This window comes from Peromyscus maniculatus, chromosome 8, assembly GCF_049852395.1.
Source record: "Peromyscus maniculatus bairdii isolate BWxNUB_F1_BW_parent chromosome 8, HU_Pman_BW_mat_3.1, whole genome shotgun sequence".
Taxonomy (NCBI): Eukaryota; Metazoa; Chordata; class Mammalia; order Rodentia; family Cricetidae; genus Peromyscus; species Peromyscus maniculatus.
The window spans coordinates 87004160-87024153 of NC_134859.1; the positions used below are offsets into that span (position 1 = coordinate 87004160).

General features: G+C 45.1%; 2 protein-coding genes across 2 annotated transcripts; both read right to left on the reverse strand.

Annotated features, from left to right (window-relative positions):
* Window positions 1–401: 401 nt before the first annotated feature.
* Window positions 402–6517, reverse strand: LOC102915825 (keratin, type I cuticular Ha3-II). Its single transcript, XM_076577779.1, has 7 exons — window positions 6170–6517; window positions 4351–4433; window positions 3379–3535; window positions 2171–2332; window positions 1955–2080; window positions 1558–1778; window positions 402–765 (listed from the first exon to the last, which is right to left on the reverse strand). The coding sequence occupies exons 1-7, from the start codon at window positions 6515–6517 to the stop codon at window positions 648–650; spliced, it is 1215 nt and encodes a 404-aa protein (XP_076433894.1). The 3' UTR covers window positions 402–647.
* Window positions 6518–13684: 7167 nt separating this feature from the next.
* Window positions 13685–17754, reverse strand: LOC102928133 (keratin, type I cuticular Ha4). The gene is made up of 7 exons (XM_042282779.2): window positions 17407–17754; window positions 17221–17303; window positions 16223–16379; window positions 15235–15396; window positions 15019–15144; window positions 14622–14842; window positions 13685–14150 (listed from the first exon to the last, which is right to left on the reverse strand). The coding sequence occupies exons 1-7, from the start codon at window positions 17752–17754 to the stop codon at window positions 14066–14068; spliced, it is 1182 nt and encodes a 393-aa protein (XP_042138713.1). The 3' UTR covers window positions 13685–14065.
* Window positions 17755–19994: the final 2240 nt, after the last annotated feature.

The window sequence follows — 19994 nt, forward strand, 5'->3', positions numbered from 1 at the left end:
GTCATTGTGTATGAGTTCCTAGTAGCTTTAGCAAGTTCAGTAGATGGAAGCTCTTGTCCTCATCTTGTAGAGAATTAGAAACGAAAATAACAAGAACTCTGAAAGTACCAGCCCACATTCACACAAGGCCTTTTGCCCAACTGTTCTGCTCCCATTTAATGCCAGCCTGCAGGGATGCTGGCACTCATTGTGTCTAATGAACGATAGGACAGGGTAGGGTTAAACCATAAAGTCCCCTTCTGCTTTCAAGTGGCTACCTAAAAATCACACAGAGAACGAACACTCTGAAAAGGATGGATACACACAAAACTCAGATCTGTTTGCAAGAGGAAAATTTATTAGGGTTGGGGGCACTGCAAGAAAGGATGGAAGAAGCAGACAGAACCACAAAATCCCTCATGTGGCCCCTTCACAGCTCAGATCCCTCAGGCCACCAGAACACAAGCCGGTGGTCATGAAGAGGCCCCGGATGAAGATGGTCCCATGGGCCTGGACGCAGAGCCAAACCACAGAACTAGGCCTGTGCTCTCCTTCCAGACTATGATTGGTGTGGTGCTGGATGTGGGGTCAGAAAGGCTGAGCTGATCCATCGATGATCTTTCTGTCTTCATGTCTTCGTACAATCCTCCTGCTGGCCCTGGGGTTGTTTAGCAGCCAAAGGTATTGCAGGGTCCACACCGGGAGCGTGTGACACAAGGGTTTGTGACACAAGGTCCAATGGGCTTGTCACAGGCGTTGGTGGTGGCGCAGGGGTTGCAGGGCAGCCTGGGACACAGGACGGTTAGAGTCAGCATGAGAAAGGAAATTTTCAAAACGCAGAGATGGCTAAAAGCAAGGAGCCCCCATTCCCTGACGTCTAGAGAGCGAGCCTTGTTCAGATCACTCCTCTACAGGTTTCAGAGACAGTGGTAGAAGAGAGTATAGACACTGGATAAATATATATGTATATATATACATATATATGTATATATGTATATATATATATATATACATATATTCCATATAACCCTGAGGACTCGGGGAAGTCACTTTGACCTCTAAGCCTCTGCCTCACAGCTAGAAAATGGGATTGGTGAGATCCACCTCACAGACATAAACTTTGCAAAAGAACTGTGCAAATAATCTGCCTGAGCTGCCACCTGGCCTGCTCTATTTATTATTAAGTCGTTTTCCTTGGGGATGTTCCAATGCAAGAAGATGGTTATATTGAATCAAATTCCTTGCCTCAAATGATTCTAACAAGGAGAAAAGAAACAGTGGACCTAAAATTTTGATTTAATCAAAGCAATGATTACTTGAGTTTTCTATTTCCTTCCCATATCAGAAACCACTTATGAAGCTATAAAGGTTTTTACCCATCAGCCAAAGAATCGCCAGCTTTGAGACTATCCTCCATGACATAAAATATCTTCAGTCCAAGTAACAGTGACCACAAGTACCCTACATCAGTCTCTAGAGATGTACTGGTATCTGACCTTCATCCTCCAAGTTCCTTTATTACTCTTAAGGTACTGTGTGTGTGCCTCACAGTAGCGGATACACCCCCCAGTGACTCACTTGCAGTCCTCACTCTCCAGCAGGCCCCGGTACGTGTTGATCTCACACTCCAGCCGGGCCCGGATGTCCAGCAGCACCTGGTACTCCTGGTTCTGACGCTCCAGGTCAGCCCGGATCTCACCAAGCTGGGACTCCACGTTGGTGATCAGACACTGCACCTGGGACAGCTGGGAGCTGTAGCGAGCCTCGCTCTCTGTCAGTGTGTTTTCCAGAGAGTTTCTCTGTGGGGGAGAAGATAAAGGCTGTCACAGAGCTGTCCCCTCTAAAGGCTCCTGCATGGCCTCCCAAAGGAGTCACAGGCTTCAAGAGCTAAGGAGAGGAAGTGGCCCCAAGGGCACCCCAGTGACTCTGCCTCCTGACTCCACACTGCCCAGCAGCAGGTGTGGACACTACTCACCAGGTTGTGCTGGGCCTGCAGCTCGATCTCCAGGGCGTTGACTGTGCGTCTCAGCTCGATGATCTCTGCCTGGCAGGACTGCAGCTGCTCTGAGCTGGACACCACCTGCTTGTTCAGCTCCTCGGTCTGCAGCAGACAAGGGCAGAGACAGGATCAGAGCCTGCTTAGGGTCCTGGGGGACCCAGTCCCTGGGTGACCATGAGCCCAGGTGCCCACCTGTGTGGTGAACCATTCCTCCACTTCTCTGCGGTTGGTTTCCACCAGGGCCTCGTACTGACACCTGGTCTCATTGAGCACACGGTTCAGGTCCACAGTGGGAGCAGCGTCCACCTCCACATTGAGGCGGTCTCCAAGCTGGCAGCGCAGGGTGTTGACTTCCTGGTGGGGGAAAGGCAAAGGATGGGCCACAGAACTAAGGAGCCCTTCCTACTTTAAGAGGCACACTCAGAGTGAACCTTTTCAAAGATGAATGCAAGACTTTAAAAGGATGGATGTGGGTCAGAGACAGGTTTATCATAAACACTCTTTAGAGGAAGGGAAAGTTCGGTGTAAGTATTATGAGAGTATCAAGAAATGCGGTGGAAGAAGCATTGTATCGAAGTTAGAAAACCTGAGTCCAGCTGATGTAAGTCACCTCTGGTGACTGTCTCAGTCTCTTCCCTCATCTCTGTATGAAGATTCTTGGAGAAGTTATTGCTAATATTGAGATTCTGTCATTCCCTTCTGATTTTGTATTTGTTGTGTGATAAGCCCAGTGACAAGTGATTTATAATTGTTGCGACTGAAATTAGGAGAAACCCAGTTTAATGTTGTCCACCCATTTTGTCTCCTATCATATCCTGTCTGTTAGAACTTGTTTCCCCCTTGGGAAAGGATCTGATGTTTGAGACACGCAGCTGATTTCCTCAAATCTCATTCAACCATGATGTCTGAAGCACCCATTATTTAAGTTTCTTCATTTCTCCATTTTCCCATCCATTCATCTACCTACCTACCCATCCATTCATCCACCTACCTACCCATCCATTCATCTACCTACCTACCCATCCATTCATCCACCTACCTACCCATCCATTCATCCACCTACCTACCCATCCATTTACTAGCTGGAAATCCATTTGCTTAGATTTCATAAAGGACAAAATCTCTATCTCTTTCCAAACCTCATCAGTGATTTAATAACTACTTAGAAAACAGAATTCTTGTGAGTCTTGGGCCACACATCTGGTTCCATGTGGACACAGATCAGCCAACCACACTTCTCCCTGTAAAAGAGCTCAACCTGGGCCTCACTGCCCAATCATCTCTTAGCTATCCTTTGACCAACTAGCAAAAATGTTGCATTAACCTAACAAACTAAGACCTACCTTCCCCTGCTCGGAGAGACCCTCTTACTGAGATGTTAGTGGCTGGGACTTTCTTACCTCCTCATGGTTCTGCTTGAGACACAGCAGCTCCTGCTTCAGAGACTCCACCTGGGCCTCCAGGTCAGACTTGCACAGAGTCAGTTCATCCAGGATCCTACGCAGGCCATTGATGTCTGACTCCACCAGCTGCCGCAGGGACAGCTCAGTCTGATACCTGCGTGCATAGTCAAAAGTCAGAAGATATCGACAAGGAAGAGCTTTTGTGTCACCCAGTCAAACTCATCCTACTTTGAGGCTATTCCGTTTTAAATGTTCTAAAGGAAAAGCATCACTGTGGTGAGTGAGGTGGCCTGTCTCCTTCCAAGACCCACAGTGAAGACACTGTGTGTGGCTTCCTCTATGATGTTCACCACATTTGTTCTAAGAATCCATTCACAAGTGGCTATCAAGTAAGTCTACCATGTCTGTCCTCTTGAGTTGCTCCACTTCCTAAGTCTACTACTACCTATCTCCCTTCCTTTCCAACTACCCTGAAGAACATGAAACTCAAAGTCGCTTAGATCCAGCCTTGCCGTGAAATGGCTGGAGGTGGATTCTTTAATCCTTCTGAGCCTTGTTTGTAAAATGAAGACAAAACTAACACTTCACTGTTTGGGGCTGAAGGTGAGGAAATGATACACGTGAAATCCTATTATAAAGCCTAGAGGTCTTTATAAGGTTCCATAAAAGATTATTATGATTAAATCTTAACTGAAAATACTGATTAATTCACTGAAAGAAATGGCTTTTACCTCTTATTTTTTTATGGCTTAATAACTCCTTTGGGTTGTGTTGATAATACACTTCTTCAAGTTAAACTTAAAACATAGACCCTCGGCTCTCAGTAAAGAGACCTTGGCTTTTAACCTACCTCTAGCCCAAGACACAATAGCACTTAGAAGCTGTGTCTGGCACAGTCCCAGAACAGGGAGTCCTGACTTTGCAACTCAACCTCTCACTGGGCTCTTCTGGTCATTACAAATGTCTTACTTGGTCCTGAAGTCATCGGCTGCCAGCTTGGCATTGTCAATCTGCACCACCAGCCTGCCATTCTCAGACTTGCCACACAGAATCTGCAGAGGATCAATTGTGAGATGAGTTACATTATTTCTCCCCAGTTGCTCTGTATCCTTTCAGACCCTCACATCAGGTATCCAAACATGATTCATTCAGTGAACCACCATGGATACCAGAAGTGCTGAGGTAGAATGTACCATGGATACCAGAAAGGAAGAGTATGATTTCAATGTCATCGCTCATTCACCCACAGCCGGTGAGTGCAGTCATGGCTTCTGCTCTTCTGGGGCTTCTTTTAGTTTTCCTGTAGGAACTCATTACACTGGGTGGTCAAACCTCAGGTCAGGTGACCAAGGATCCCTGTATGCTTAGGATGACAGCATTCCTGGGACACTAAAACCAGGCAAGTGCAGATAAGCAGGACAAGACAGTTACCCTCTCACACCACCTCCATTGGAACCCTGCTGAGCCCTGTCCACTCTGCTGGCACCATGCACATGCTTCAGGGGACATGTTTTCCTCCACCTAGAGAGCACCTTGTAGAACCCACATCCCTTCCTTTTCCAGTTCCTCCAAGGGGCCACTTCTTCCATGTGCCTCGCACTTTTGCTATGGTCTACCCTATCTCTCTACCTTATTAAGATGTGATCTCCTGCTGGAACAAAATTCTCTTTCTCAGCATTTTATCCCTGACCCATACTCTTAGCACTTTGCCTAGTGCTCATCAACTGTGAGTAAATAAATAATGATACTCAAATCATGCTCCTTTCTGGCATTCACTTTGTTGGGACAGCAGACAAACAATTCCCTCCAAAAACCATGTGCATGCACAGTCAGACAGAAACTCTTATTTGGTGGGGTCCAGGAGATAGTCAAATTGGTAAAGTGCTTGCTTTGCAAAATGAGCACCTGAATTTAATCCCCAGAACTTGAGTTTTTAAAAATCATGACATAGTAGTGCTCACTGAGAATCCCAGCACCGAGGCGGAGACAGACAGAGCCTCGTGGCTTACTAGCCTACTGACAAGTTCCAGAACAGTAGATGACCTTGTTTCCAGGGGAGAAAAAATGGTGAATGGCACTTAGGAATGACACCAGGTTGTCCTCTGCCCCCACGTCCCCCAAACACACACACAACCCCTGCTTGTCACTCAAATCCCACTCTGATACTGGCTCTTTTAAGGATCCTTCCAAATCCCACTTTCTGTGGTTTCTACTCCTGTCTTCATGACCCTGTGTGCCATTTGCCTACATACCTGTTCTAGTGAATAGTGTTGGTGTGTGTGTGTGTGTGTGTGTGTGTGTGTGTGTGTGTGTGTGTGTGTGTGTGTGTTGGTGAGGTTTCTGGAGCCCATGGCTTTCCTGGTTCGTCAAAGCTGTCTCTTACAATAGTTGCTACAAGTTTGAAAAACTTGAACTGTTTGAGACCTCACATAGAAAATCCTTAAGTCAAAGAAGTAATTCTGGTGCACAGTATTTTTTTTAATGTTATAATCTGTCTGAAAGCAAGAAAAGGGCATCATAATAAGCCTTTAAAAATAAGCTATTTTGGTTTGGGGTAAGAAGCAATATTAAGAACCTTGGGCTAATTTGACACTAATGCTGAATCTGTATACTTCCATCATGGTGATTCCAAAAGAGATTTTCAAAGACGTCTCATGTTGTTAGGCCAGTGAATTCTACATCACTTCCAACATTAGCTGTAAACAGCCTTAGCTCCATTCAGACTTCAGTATGTTCAATTTGAATAAATAGTTCATTCAACTGACTCCATGATGCCCATCCCGCTCACCTTCTGCTGCAGCTCCTCAATGGTCCTGAAGTAGGCCTGGTAGGCAGGGCACACCAGAGGGTCCTGCTGCTGGTTCCTCTCCTGGATCCGACACTCCAGCTCTGCATTCTCTCTCTCCAGCTGCCTCACCTTCTCCATATAGCTGGCCAGGCGGTCATTCAGGAACTGCATGGTCTCCTTCTCATTGCCATTGAAGGAGCCCTCACAGAACCAATTGCAGTTGCCCACATTGGCGGGGATGTTGCAGGCCCCAGGCAGGGTGCAGCCATGGCAGCTGTTGGGCACACAGGGCCTGGAGGAGCAGCTGGTGCGGCAGCTCATGGTGGGCAGGCAGCAGTTGTATGGCATGGTGCTGGAGGGAGCAGAGCTATGAGAGTCAGTCAGCTTCTACACCTAATGTTCTGTCTCTGGTACATGGCCCGGTCCTCTCCAGAGCTTTATACCCTGCCAGCGGTGGGTGTGGTTACATTTACCCCCTTTTGCTCTCGTTACCAATTTTCCATTTGCTATTTAGCCACCTCACCTGAGTCCTTTAGCTCATAAAATGTTTTACTTTGGCTTCCTGCTATGTCAGGACTCCTCACCAATCATGCTGGTTAGTTCAGAAAGAGCTTCATGGTTTGGCTTCAAAGTAACCAACTTTGCCAACAACAGCACTTCCTTACTGGGCATTGAGTTACAGTGGCTTCTGGCCCTCAGATTCGGGGGGCACTTCTGATCTCTTTCTCCTAAGCTTAGGATAGGATTGTGCCTTGTTCAGCTCATCCCCAGGGAGGAGTCTGTGGGGAAAACCATCCGAGCATCTCTTTGGAAACCAAACTGGTTAGTAGAGAATCCCAGAAGCAAACATCAGAAAACACAACCTGCTCAGTGCTACCATATCATCCAAGTGAGTGGAAGCAATGATAGCCTCTTCCTATGGGGCTGTAGTAGTCTCCTAGGGTCCATTCGTCCCCATAGGAATACTTTGGAAACCAACATTTGGGCATAGCTATTGAGCATGAAGTACTACAGTATTTGCTTGCACATAGTGTGGCTGTAATTGACTCCTGCTTGCATGAGTGCCCATTTTGTATCAGACACTGAATGATCCAGGTACTTCATATGCATTAACTCCTTCAGGAACCACAAGCTTTCTAAGAGTCTGTAAACTGGCCTCAGAGTTTCACCAAGATCCTCAAGATCCTCGAGGTCCATGAGCAAAAGCAGATTTCCCTAATTCCAGTGGCCATATTCTCACTACTTCGTGGTACCCTCTCCCTTCCAATAACTTTACTGTAAGATGGAATGATGTGGGATAGACTGAATTCAGTCAAACTCAGCCATTGCTTGGCGATGTTTCTCCCCATCCTCTCCCCCAATCAGAATGAGCCAAGAAACAAGTCTGTTCTTCTTTTAAGAAACAAAGTCACTTCCATTCTAATGAGAGCCTACTTGTCAAGAATGCATCCTTCCCACTAGAAGTTGAAAAGAAGTAAATTCTAGTCAATCTGATGCAGAAATACCTGAACCTAGTCCTCCAAGGAGTGTGATCTCTCAGTGCCAACACTTTTTTCACATGCTAAGGTGACATCTTAAGACTTTCAGCATAGTCTAGCCAGCACATCTTCTGCTTCATGCCATTCTAGATGGAGCTTTGAACTACAAAGATTGGCTATCTCATCTATCAGTGTCTCCAATACAAAAGCCATTCTTAAAAGTTTTCCTCTTGGTAACTCTGAGCAAACTCCTATCACGTAGTTATCTCTCAGATCCTCCTTCCTTCAAGTGTGTGCTGGGACCCTGTTCTTTTTATTATTCTCATTGAAGGCAACTCTACGTATTTTAAGGCTGTATCTATTTCTTGAGCCAGCCAGCTGTAATTTGGATCTAAATCTATTGAGGGAGGTAAACATCCATGCTGAGTCATTTCTTTATTGGTTCAGAAACAAGTTGTGACTATAAAACAATTGTGTGTGTTTTCTTGAGTGATCCTGAAAGTCATTTCCAAGGAAGAGCTGACTCCAAGCATGCTTTTAGACAGAAAGCAAGCTTTAAGCAAACGGGTGTTCTTTTAGGACTGCTCCTTCCTCATGTCCACAGTCTCTGATCTCCCACCCAACTCTATTTGTAAATGATCTACCGTGATGCCTAGATCAGCTGTGCTGATCTACAATCAGTACCAAGCTGATCAAAGCCCAATTGAATGAGCTCACAAAACCCAGAAAATATGTGAAACCATTAATTTTTTAAAAAAATTATCTTCCATTCCTCTCTTCTTCTATATCACCAGCCTCAAAAGAATAAAACTGGGACAATGCTATTTTCTAAAATGTAAGGAAGGGCCAGGCGGTAGTGGCAAACGCCTTTAATCCCAGCACTCAGGAGGCAGAGCCAGGTGGATGTCTCTGAGTTCGAGGCCAGCCTGGTCTACAGAACAAGATCCAGGACAGGCACCAAAACTACGCAAAGAAACACTGACTCAAAACAAAAGCAAAAAAAAAAAAAAAAAAAGAGTAAGGAAGGAATAGTGTGTTGTAGACTAGAAAATATGTCCATGAAGACTGTATAACTATTTCTATAGTTTCTGCCTCAGTCAGAGTGAAATAAGACATAGAAAAGATTACTGCATATTCAAAAGTGCACAGTAGAATTAGAAAAGACACACATCCTGAGTGGAAGTGATTTGTTTGCTGCATAGCGACATGGTTACTATATACTAAATGGCTAAAAGGACGCAGATGTGTTAAAAAGAAAAAAAAAGAAAAGAAAAGAAACAAGTTTCAGTTTGTTTCCTAGGAATTCTTAGAAAGAAGTGCTTCTCATTTATTCCATTTACTTAAAGTGTTCTCAACTTTACGTAAACAATGGTATTGTCTCTGGCCAATGACCCTTCAATAAACATGATGGGCAGATGAAATCCTAACAACCAGAAAGGTTTTATAGCTACCTGTATCATTGTGTCAGACGCTGTGGCTGAGGCTTCTGGTTTCAAGATGTGAGCCAACGGCATTTGAGGTTTAAGGACACCATTCATTACAGAAGTTACGGCTATTTCCATGTCAGAGATCACACACACACTCGGCAGTAGTATTTATCCATGGAGTGAAGTCAGGGCAAGTCTTTGCTGGAGCCACCCTTCCTGTCTGTAAAGTCATGAGGAAACACCCCTTCTCTTTCCCAAAGTCATATATATATATCTGTGTCTTAAATAGAAGATAGATATATACATAGGTAGATGGATAAATAGATTATAGATAGATCATAGAGAGAAAGAGAGAGAAAGATAGATAGATAGATAGATAGATAGATAGATAGATAGATAGATAGATAGATAGATAGATAGATAGATAGATATAGAGAGATAGATAGATAGATAGATAGATAGATAGATAGATAGATAGATAGATAGATAGATAGATAGATAGATAGATAGATAGACATCCTAGTGATTCAATTTCTGTAGAGATTCTGTTGGTTGATTTATCTAGAGAACCCTCGCTAATACAGTGTTCGACCAGTATAATTCTTCCTGTCTTTTTTTCATTGTTCCTTATCTCCAATCAGCTTCCACATGCTAGAGGATGCCTCTAAACTCCCTTCATCCTCTTCCCAACCCACCCATCTCAGTTCATGGTTTCTCTCAGCAGCTTTCTAGAAGGTCTTTCTTCTATTGCACACAACTCTAAAAGCTTCCAGGTCCCATTACAAGCCAGGCTATCCACAACTGTCAGATGTCTTACCTGACAAGTTTCCATGCACAAACATCTCATAACTAGCTACTCAAGGCACTTTTTGATACATACCAAACCATCATACAGATTCATTCTATTACCACATTTATTTTATGTTCCAAGTTAGAAAATGATCTTTCCATTTCCATTTGGAAGTTTGTCTTTTTGGCACAAAATGGCCTACTGGGCAAAGAACTGCCCTTGGCTTGATGGCTGACAGTACAAATGCATTGTTGTCCTTTCTGGACAAGCGGGATACAAGGAAAGCGACCACTGTACTCTGCCAAGACAGGGTACGATGGTCTCTCAGAATTCCTGCTTCTAAAAATGGTCTGTCAGATACTCTAGGCTTGTAGCCAATTTAAATGCACCAACAATGCTGAAAAACATTAGGTGACTGTCCAGGCTGCCAGTTGTTTTGGTCTACTTTTGCAAGATTCCCGAAAGTTGCTTGCATCCATCTACCATTTTTCAGGTACCATTATGTTCCTTCTCAGGTCTTTGATGTGGTTGAAAACTATATAGTTGTAATTTCCTCAGTTATGATAAAAGATAAGTTAGATATAAAACCTTAAATTCACAAATATAAGATAGATAGGACATCTTCTTTAATATTGTAACTGTAATTCTTGCTCGATAATTGTTTTGTTATATGTAATTTTACCATGTAAAAGTTAAAACCTTACTTTTTAAAAAAAGAAAAAAAAAGGGGAAGTGCTGTGGATATTGCTCTATATAAATAAAACACTGATGGCCAGTGACCAGGCAAGAAATAGGTTGCCAGGCAGGAAGTAGGTGGGACAAGGAGAGAGGAGAATTCTGGAAAGCGGAAGGCTGAGGAGACACTGCAGCCACCGCCAGGAGAAGCAGCATGTGAAGACGCCGGTAAGCCACCAGCCATGTGGCAAGGTATAGATTTATAAAAATGGACTAATTTAAGATAAAAGAACAGTTAGCAAGAAGCCTGCCACGGCCATACAGTTTATAAGTGAAAAAAAAAAAAAAAGAAAATGATCTTTCAGATTATAAATACACCCCTCAATTCCTCATTTCCTTACCCAACAAATGTAATGCTTAGAAAAACTTTCTCATGTTGAACCCGCACACTCATCTATCCAAATGGGTGCCATCAAATTTTATTTCAGAATTATGCTAATATCATATAGCAAGCGTTGATTGAAGTAGGAACTATGAGAGGTGTATAAAGTTTTAATAACCTTATCATGATCCTCATTAATGTTATTCATCCTTATCCGTTCCATTCATAGTATCCATTGGTTTGCACCATGATTTAATTAGGGGGTGATTCTACTACAGTTGACAAGACAGGCAGACAAATGTTATATGAAATGAACACATTTTCAAAGAGTGGTCAAGGGCTGGAGAGAAGGCCTAACTGTTAAAGGCTAGGCTCACTGTCCAAGCTCTGTTCGGGGCTGTCCTGTTCTCTGAGTCTTCTCTTGCCCTTCTCTCTTCTCTTGCCCTTGCTTCTGGAATTCAGAATTCTTCATTTAGATCTCCCTTTAGCCACCTCGCTGTTTGTCAATGATGACTGTCTCTTTGTCTTATTCACTCTGGGTTGTAAATATTGCTATAAGCCAAGAATGGGCTTTGTTTATTAGTGTTTCTCCTTTCCCGACATAGTTTTCAGCATACAACAGTAGATAATTGGTTGTATTTGTGCCCGTCAGAGAGCATCAACTGAATACATAGTAATTGTGACTGTGCTTTATAGACTTGACAGCTTTAAAAATTCAAAGATGAGGCAAATGGGTGGAGACCTGAGAATTGTTGTTTGTTGAGAAAGACTTAGTGAACGCTGGCCTTTCTTAGGAGTATGGGCCATAGAATGCAAAGAGTTCATGGGAGATGCTGAGTGGGGGTGGGGGATGCATACCTATAGGCCAGTCCTAGGGAGGCAAAGGCAGGCCGATCTCTTTGAGTTTGAGGCCAGGATGCCCCACATAGCAAGTTCCAGGCAGCCAGAGCTATGTAGTAAAACCTTGTCTAAAAAAAGAAAACAAGTTTGTGAAATAAGATGATTTCAGTTTTCAAGCTGGGCATGCAAACTAATGACCATAGTGATATCTGTTTATATACCTCATTATTTGACCTATTTTTATGTACAGTTCACCTGTTTATCACTACTATATTCATGTAACCATTGTTGGTATGACTCGGTTTTTATACTACCAAAATATACAAAACTAGCCTGTGAAGTCTATCACAATTTTCTGTGTTTCTCATGTGAATTCTTTTAAGATGTAAATTATAAAAAGAAATTATTGGGACTGGAGATATGGTTCTGCTCACCAAGTTAAGTCTCAGTCCAGCTAGGCGTGATGGGGTGGATAGACTTGAAGTGAAACTGTCTTATGAGAAACCAAAGCCTGGACCTTGAGACTTGGTATAACAGTGAGAAGAATGGAAAGCATGAACTCCAATGGAAAGGAAGTTAAGCCAATTACCCTTAAGAGTGAACTTCATCAGGAGAGAGAGAGACTTCTCCCTAAAGGCACGAGCAAGGTTTCAAGAGCTTCATCACAAGAGATAGCTTAAAGTAAAAGAGGAAGCGAGAGATCCACCATAGACAACATGATGTGGTGGGGGGCGTGCATCTGAAGGGAAAGGCTGTTATTTATTAAGCGGTGCAATGTTATTCATTAAGCGGCACTGTTTACTGTGCAAGAAAAGCCACAAGGTACAACAAAACCCACTATAAGAGTTTATTAAGGGAAGGGAACAGAAGGGGGTGCTTAGGCTTATGGAAAGATCGTGCAGAAAGAGTGGGGAGGCATAAATGGAACCCAATTTTTTATAGGTTCCCCTGCACATGCGCATATGGGCTACACCACGCATGCCCATAGATTACATGCGCATGCTGCTCGCAAATTGCGTGATCACACAGCGCATGGATTACGTAGGACTTAAGGCCCTGGGATGACTAAGCATCTTGCCAACACATGCACAGTCATGGGGAGTAGCTAGGAATTCTAACAAAGGAGGCTTCCAAAGAAAGCCCCTAAACAAAAGGGAGAACTTTTGCTGAGATCGTGGATAGTTCAATGCTAAGTGACATCATCTATAGGACTCGGCAGATATGGAGCCAGTTCTGGAAGGGACAATAAAGCTTATCTTGTAGCTGCTAGAGGGAGGGGCTATAGGGCCACAGCTCCACATGGTTTCTTTACTTTCTGTCCTGGAGAGCAAGCTTTGGGGAGGTCCAGTTGGGCTTATGGGCTTGGGGTGCAGCTACAGAGTTTGTGTTCTAACAAGACTGAGATTCAGAAATCATCAGCCAATTCAGGAGTCATATAAGGGTGCCGATTATCCAGGAACAGGGATATAAACAGAAAAAAGCTAGAAGCCGGAGCACAGGTGAGCAGAACTGTGTGGGAAGGTATGGAAATCAATGAAGGGGCATTTCCTGTCTATGTAGGTGAGGCAGGGGCTCCAGAGAGGTGAGAAGAGGGGACGCCAGTGGTAAGGTAGTTTAGGAGAAAAAAAATATGTAATGAGGGTAACAATTTGAGAAATTTGCCAGCTGGGGGTTTCTCAGAATAGCCAAGGGCCCTGCGGCTGAAGCAAAATAGGCTTGGTGTTCATGGCCAAGTTTTCTGTATGGCCTGCCCTTGGCCAGAGTCCACCCATCCAGGGAACACCTCTCCCTGCCCCTCCAGGTTTCCCTTTGAGGTAATACCCAGGTCAGTCATTTGAGCCTTTAATCACCCTGCTAGCAAGAGGTATTTTTATGGGACAGTCATGAATATTTTACAAAGTATGAATATGAATGAGAAACACCTTTACTATGCCAGAGAAATAAAGTTTATTGGGAAGTAAATGAAGCTGCCTCCTTGCATTCCAGAGAATACCAGAGAAGAAAAGAAGGCAGGAAATGGAAGCCTGTACAGGAAACGCCCTCTCTGGTAATCCCCAGAGCTCAGATTGCAGAGATCTGACACCTTCAGAAGCAAAGAGACTTGACCTTCAGTGTCAAGAAGTTGATGATGACTGTCTTTGCTCATTGGTTCTGGAAAGCATGTCAGTTTCTAGCAATTGCAGTTGTCATGGTGACGTTTCTTAATGGCAACCAAAGTCCTAGCAAAGGAGAGACTGAAGACTGTTCCTGGCTTTTAACTAAACGGCTTCATTGATGTCTTCAAAGGGGATCCAAGGAGCTCAGTTAACAGCAACGCTTTTGAGAGCTGCCACAAGGTCCACAGCAGCTGCCGCTAGCGTTGGTGGTGGCGCATGGGTTGCATGGGAGGCTGGGGAGACACAGAAGGGAACAATGGATTGGACAGGAGAAGTCAGAAAACCCTAAGTCACACACAGTATCTGGTACTCACAGCAATTACCTGTGAATTATCAGTGGTTGGAATTAGAATGGAATTGCAACTGGTATCAAGCCCTTCTCCCTTAACCACAATACCCTGGGCAGCACTGGAAACTTGTGCTTTTAAAATTGTCTCACACTCTTGTGCTCTCCAGGAACTTAACATGTAAGGCTGTGACTGTCAATCTCCCTACCCACTCCTCTGCTCGTTATTGATGACTTTCAGATGCAGGAGCTATTTCCTGCGCCTTTGCTCACCCCCGTTTACTTGGCTTGTGCAAATCACTATGCCACTGTAGGCATTCAGTGCACTATTGTAGTTTGAAACATGGTCACCGTGAGTGTTTCTTCTGTCTAATACATCCACCACACATACAATCCCAGAAATTCATTCTGTACTCACTTGCAGTCCTCGTTCTCCAGCAGGCTCCTGTATGTGTTGATCTCACACTCCAGCCTGGACCGGATGTCCAGCAGCACCTGGTACTCCTGGTTCTGACGCTCCAGGTCAGCCCGGATCTCACCAAGCTGGGACTCCACGTTGGTGATCAGACACTGCACCTGGGACAGCTGGGAGCTGTAGCGAGCCTCGCTCTCTGTCAGTGTATTTTCCAGAGAGTTTCTCTGTGGGGGAGAAGATAAAGGCTGTCACAGAGCTGTCCCCTTTAAAGGCTCCTGCATGGCCTCCCAAAGGAGTCACAGGCTTCAAGAGCTAAGGAGAGGGAGTGACCCCAAGGGCACCCCAGTGACTCTGCCTCCTGACTCCACACTGCCCAACAGCAGGTGTGGACACTACTCACCAGGTTGTGCTGGGCCTGCAGCTCGATCTCCAGGGCATTGACTGTGCGTCTCAGCTCGATGATCTCTGCCTGGCAGGACTGCAGCTGCTCTGAGCTGGACACCACCTGCTTGTTCAGCTCCTCGGTCTGTAACAGGCAAGGGCAGAGACAGGATCAGAGCCTGCTTAGGGTCCTGGGGGACCCAGTCCCTGGGTGACCGTGAGCTCAGGTGCCCACCTGTGTGGTGAACCATTCCTCCACTTCTCTGCGGTTGGTTTCCACCAGGGCCTCGTACTGACACCTGGTCTCATTGAGCACACGGTTCAGGTCCACAGTGGGAGCGGCGTCCACCTCCACGTTGAGGCGGTCTCCAAGCTGGCAGCGCAGGGTGTTGACTTCCTGGTGGGGGAAGGAGAAAGAATGACCCTATGAACCCAGAGCTTCTCTCTTCCTGCGGTAGGAAAGTGAGTATAACACTGCCTACACAGGGATGGGGCGCTAAAACAACATCCTCATCATTCCAAAGATACAGACATCACAACAAAGCTCTATCAGGAACCACATGATTGTCTTTCTCAGACAAAAACTGAAGCACCTTCCCAACCTTCTGAGTCCTTGGCACACACAAACCCTCCTGTCTCCCACCACACTCCTTTAGGTACTACATGCTTAGCCATACTTCACCATGCCTTGCCTAAGCATTTCTTTGCTATACCCTCAAATGACCTCCCCTTTCCCCTGAGAAGTACTCCCCAGCTCCTCTCCGTAAGACTGGCTTCCTCCTACTATGCGCACACCACACAGCACTTATTTCACTCAGCCTTGCATGATGTCACTAGGGCTCCCTAGCTGTCCCTCCATACTAGACTGGGAGTTCTTAAAGAGAGGAGCCATGGGTTGTTTTATTCTTTTACCCTCCACCTCCACTGTCAATCCCGGGACCCAACAGTAGCAACCAGCAGAGATCAGAGTTCAGTGGGTGGACATCCATACTCACTGCCCACCAGCCAGTGTGCTTGAGCATCAGCAGCTCACTGGACTCCTTGATAAAGATGCAGCGCCATCCCCACCCTCCTAGGATCTTAGCTGGAAGTCCTCAGGGAATGGTCCTACATCAGGAAGCCTGACGGCTAGCTAGGACCTCCTGATTCCAGGGACCCTCTCTTAATACTAATGGCTTCACCCCCACAGCTCTGAAACCTGCTTTTTAAATACGTCTCCTTACCTCCTCATGATTCTTCTTGAGACACAGCAGCTCCTCCCTCAGAGACTCCACCTGAGCCTCCAGGTCAGACTTGCAGAGGGTCAGCTCGTCCAGGACCCTGCGCAGACTGTTGATGTCCGACTCCACCAGCTGCCGCAGGGACTGCTCAGTCTGGTACCTGCACACACAGAGCGGGAGGATCAGCCAGCGTCTTGTTAGGATGGGACTGGACCAAGAACTCCATGAACGTCTACAGTTGTCTGCCTTTCTTGCTCTGTTTCCATCTTGCTATATGTAGATCAGCTGGGTGAGGTCTTGACTCAACTGAACATCACAAGGGGCCCAAAGACACCCATAAGGTGGAGTCCTCACCCTGTTCTTGGTGTTTATTGGTTGATTTAAAACCAAACGGATCCATTCCCATCTCCGGATTTGGGGGTTTTATAAGAACTCTCTCGAAACACTGATATAGGTTGAACATCACTGCCTAGAAAATCCAAAACCTGAAATGCTTAGCAGTCTGAAAGTCTTTGAGGGACACAACACCACAGTGAAAACTGCCCCACCTGACTCCATTGAAAGAGCAGAATCAAAATGGAGGTGCACTAAAAGTAGTGAATAAAATGGCACTCTGCTGTGTTTGAAGGGCATAAACACCTAACAAATGAGTTTTGTGTTTATATGTTTATATTCAGGCCCTGTCCCCAAGACAACTCACCATGAATGTTCAACTATCCCACAACTCAGAAGGAAAGCCAAAACCCAAAAAACACTTCTGGTCCCAAGCACTTCTGATAAAGGACAGTCAACCCATATCAACTGAAGGGCTCAAGTTTGGATGCCTGGTTGAAGCTTATTTTTTATAGCCAGACTTAGAAGGAGACATGAAAAGGGAAGGAATGTCTTCCTCATCCCTTCCACCTGCCCTTCCCAGCAACATTAGACCCACAGAGCCTTGAACAAGCCATGAGAGAGCTATCAGGGTTTGGAAGTCACCCAACTCAAAAGGTTCAACATACTTGGTCCGGAAGTCATCAGAGGCCAGCTTGGCATTGTCGATCTGCACGGCCAGCCTGGAGTTCTCAGACTTAGCACACAGAATCTGAAACAACGGTTCCAATGTGAGATCCACTTGAACTTGAGTATGTCTCCCCATCCTAAGAAAGGCAGCTGCTCCCAGACTCTTAGACAAGTCACCCTCTCACCTTCTGCTGCAGCTCCTCAATGGTCTTGAAGTAGGCCTGGTAGGCAGGGCACACCAGAGGGTCCTGTTGCTGGTTCCTCTCCTGGATCCGACACTCCAGCTCTGCATTCTCTCTCTCCAGCTGCCTCACCTTCTCCAGGTAGCTGGCCAGGCGGTCATTCAGGAACTGCATGGTCTCCTTCTCATTGCCATTGAAGGAGCCCTCACAGAACCAATTGCAGTTGCCCACATTGGCAGGGATGTTGCAGGCCCCAGGCAGGGTGCAGCCATGGCAGCTGTTGGGCACGCAGGGCCGGGAGGAGCAGCTGGTGCGGCAGCTCAGGGCAGGCAGGCAAGATTCACAGGACATGGTGTTGGGAGAGGTGATAGGAGAGTGGTGACCTGCTGGAGGTAGATGTGGGTGAGGTTTGAGTCTCTCCGTCATTCATGGGCCTTTTATACCCTTAATAGTGGGTGGGGGCTTGAAAAATAGCCTAATTTCCTTTCCTAATGCTTCAGCTAATTTTTCTTCAAATTATGCTACTTAGATTGCTTCCAAAGAGTCCCCCCTCATCCTATAAAATTATTCCATTCAGCTTGTGTCACAGCAGCCTCTTCCTGGGTACAAGTGGTTGATGAAATCAGAGTTTCATCAGATGGCTTCAAAGGAGGCAGATTCATCACAGTCCTGAAAGGTTCACCCCATTACTCAGAGGGAAGGATAGCCAGGGACGTGAGGTGGGGTTGTTTGGGAATCAGGGATTCCTTTCCTGGGAGGTTTCTGCTGATATAACGACAGCAAAAGTATTTTGGGTAAACATCCTTCCCATTGGCCTGTCCTCTAGACACATTTCAGCATTCAGGGGAATCATCCTTATGAAGAAACTCAGGCTGGACTAGCTGCAAGGAAGCTGATACTTGGATACTGACTGCACCTTGAGAAATGTGCAGATAGACAGACTAGAAACAAGTGTGTGATGGTGCTTGGGAAATGAGAATGTGAAATGAAAGATGGATGGATGGATGGATGGATGGATGGATGGATGGATGGATGGATGGATGGATGGATGGATGGATGGGACAAGCAGTCAGATGGATGGGGATTGTTCTAAAAGGAGATTTGGCCAACTATAGGCCACAGTCTGTATAGAGTGTGGAGCTGTGCTCTTGGTGGATAGTGGAACCTTTAAGGGATGGAGCCATTGGGTGGGTTCCGTGGCACTGAAGGAAATACAGAGAGAGAGAGAGAGAGAGAGAGAGAGAGAGAGAGAGAGAGAGAGAGAGAGCGCTATACTTTTCTATCCTTAAAAAGCTAAGTCATGTGTTGGGTCAATAATAATCAAAATTATTAATAATCCTAATAGAATTTCCCTTTTGACAGTGTTTCCATGAACACCACTTTCCTTGCTTTTCTTGACAAATGTGTAAAGTAGTTGGAGATGAGCTGTTTATCCCTTCATTACCTCTGGGGAAACCAAAATTCAGGAAATTTACAAGAACATCAAGCTGATGGTTCTGACCAGCGTCCAGGTACCGGTGAGTGGGCTTCATCAGAGCCAGGGGAAACGTCTCACCTGTTGAGAGTCTACAAGTCCCCTGGGGCCAAGCTGACTTCTGCCTCTTGAGCTGATTATATCAGTCTGTTTGGGAGGAGAAAGCCCTCCCAAAAGCTTTTAAATGTGCTCCCCCAAGTTTTTCAAAGCACCCCCAAGACTAAGAACTGATGTTTTGCCATGTGTCTATTGATGACCATGGAACACCAGGAAACCATTTTTAAAAGCCATTTGGAAGGTTTTGGGGAACTGTAGAGCACATTTATTTACAATATTAAGATGTGTCTGAAAAACATATCATGACTCATGGATCCTATATGTTTTGTTCATAACCATAGTACCCCTCCACTGCAGACATTATTTCTACTTAAATCATGGGCACAGCTCCCTGTCTGGGGGAGGGCTGCATTTCTTTAATACTCAGTTTGTGAACAACAAACCTGTTTGCTTGAGGATCAGCTTGACTCTTGTGAAGCCATTCAAAGAGAAGCTGGGAGTAGGGTAGACAAGTTAGATAATCAAAAGCAAACAAACTGTATAATTATATCAATTATGAGCCATTATTGTCTTTAGAGGGGCCTGACAAAAAATTAGTTTGGAATGTACCTGTGTGAGAAGCTTGTGCATAGGGGACAGCTTTGAAGAATGTCATTGGCCTGGATGTAGACATTCCATTCTTCGTATTGTATGGTAGAGTCTTGTGTGGAACCTGGTTCTAATAACTAAATGTGAATTTAAGCAAGTTTCCAAGCCTCAGTGTCCTCATTTGTAAAATGGGTTTAATTCTAACACTGTTATAAATATTCATTGCGATAACATCCTACTATGGTGAACACTCTATAGGTATGGGCTATATTGGTTTCTTGTTGCTGCTGTCATGAATTCCCACAAAGTTAAAGACTTTAAAAGAACTCAAAATTATTCCTTAAAATCCTGTAAGTTAGAAGTCCAAAATTGGTCTCAAATCAGGGTTTTTTGCTTTGCTAAAATCAAGAGATCAGGAAGCATTTCCACATACCAACCATGGAAAATCCCAAAAGGGGACTGGTGAGAAGAC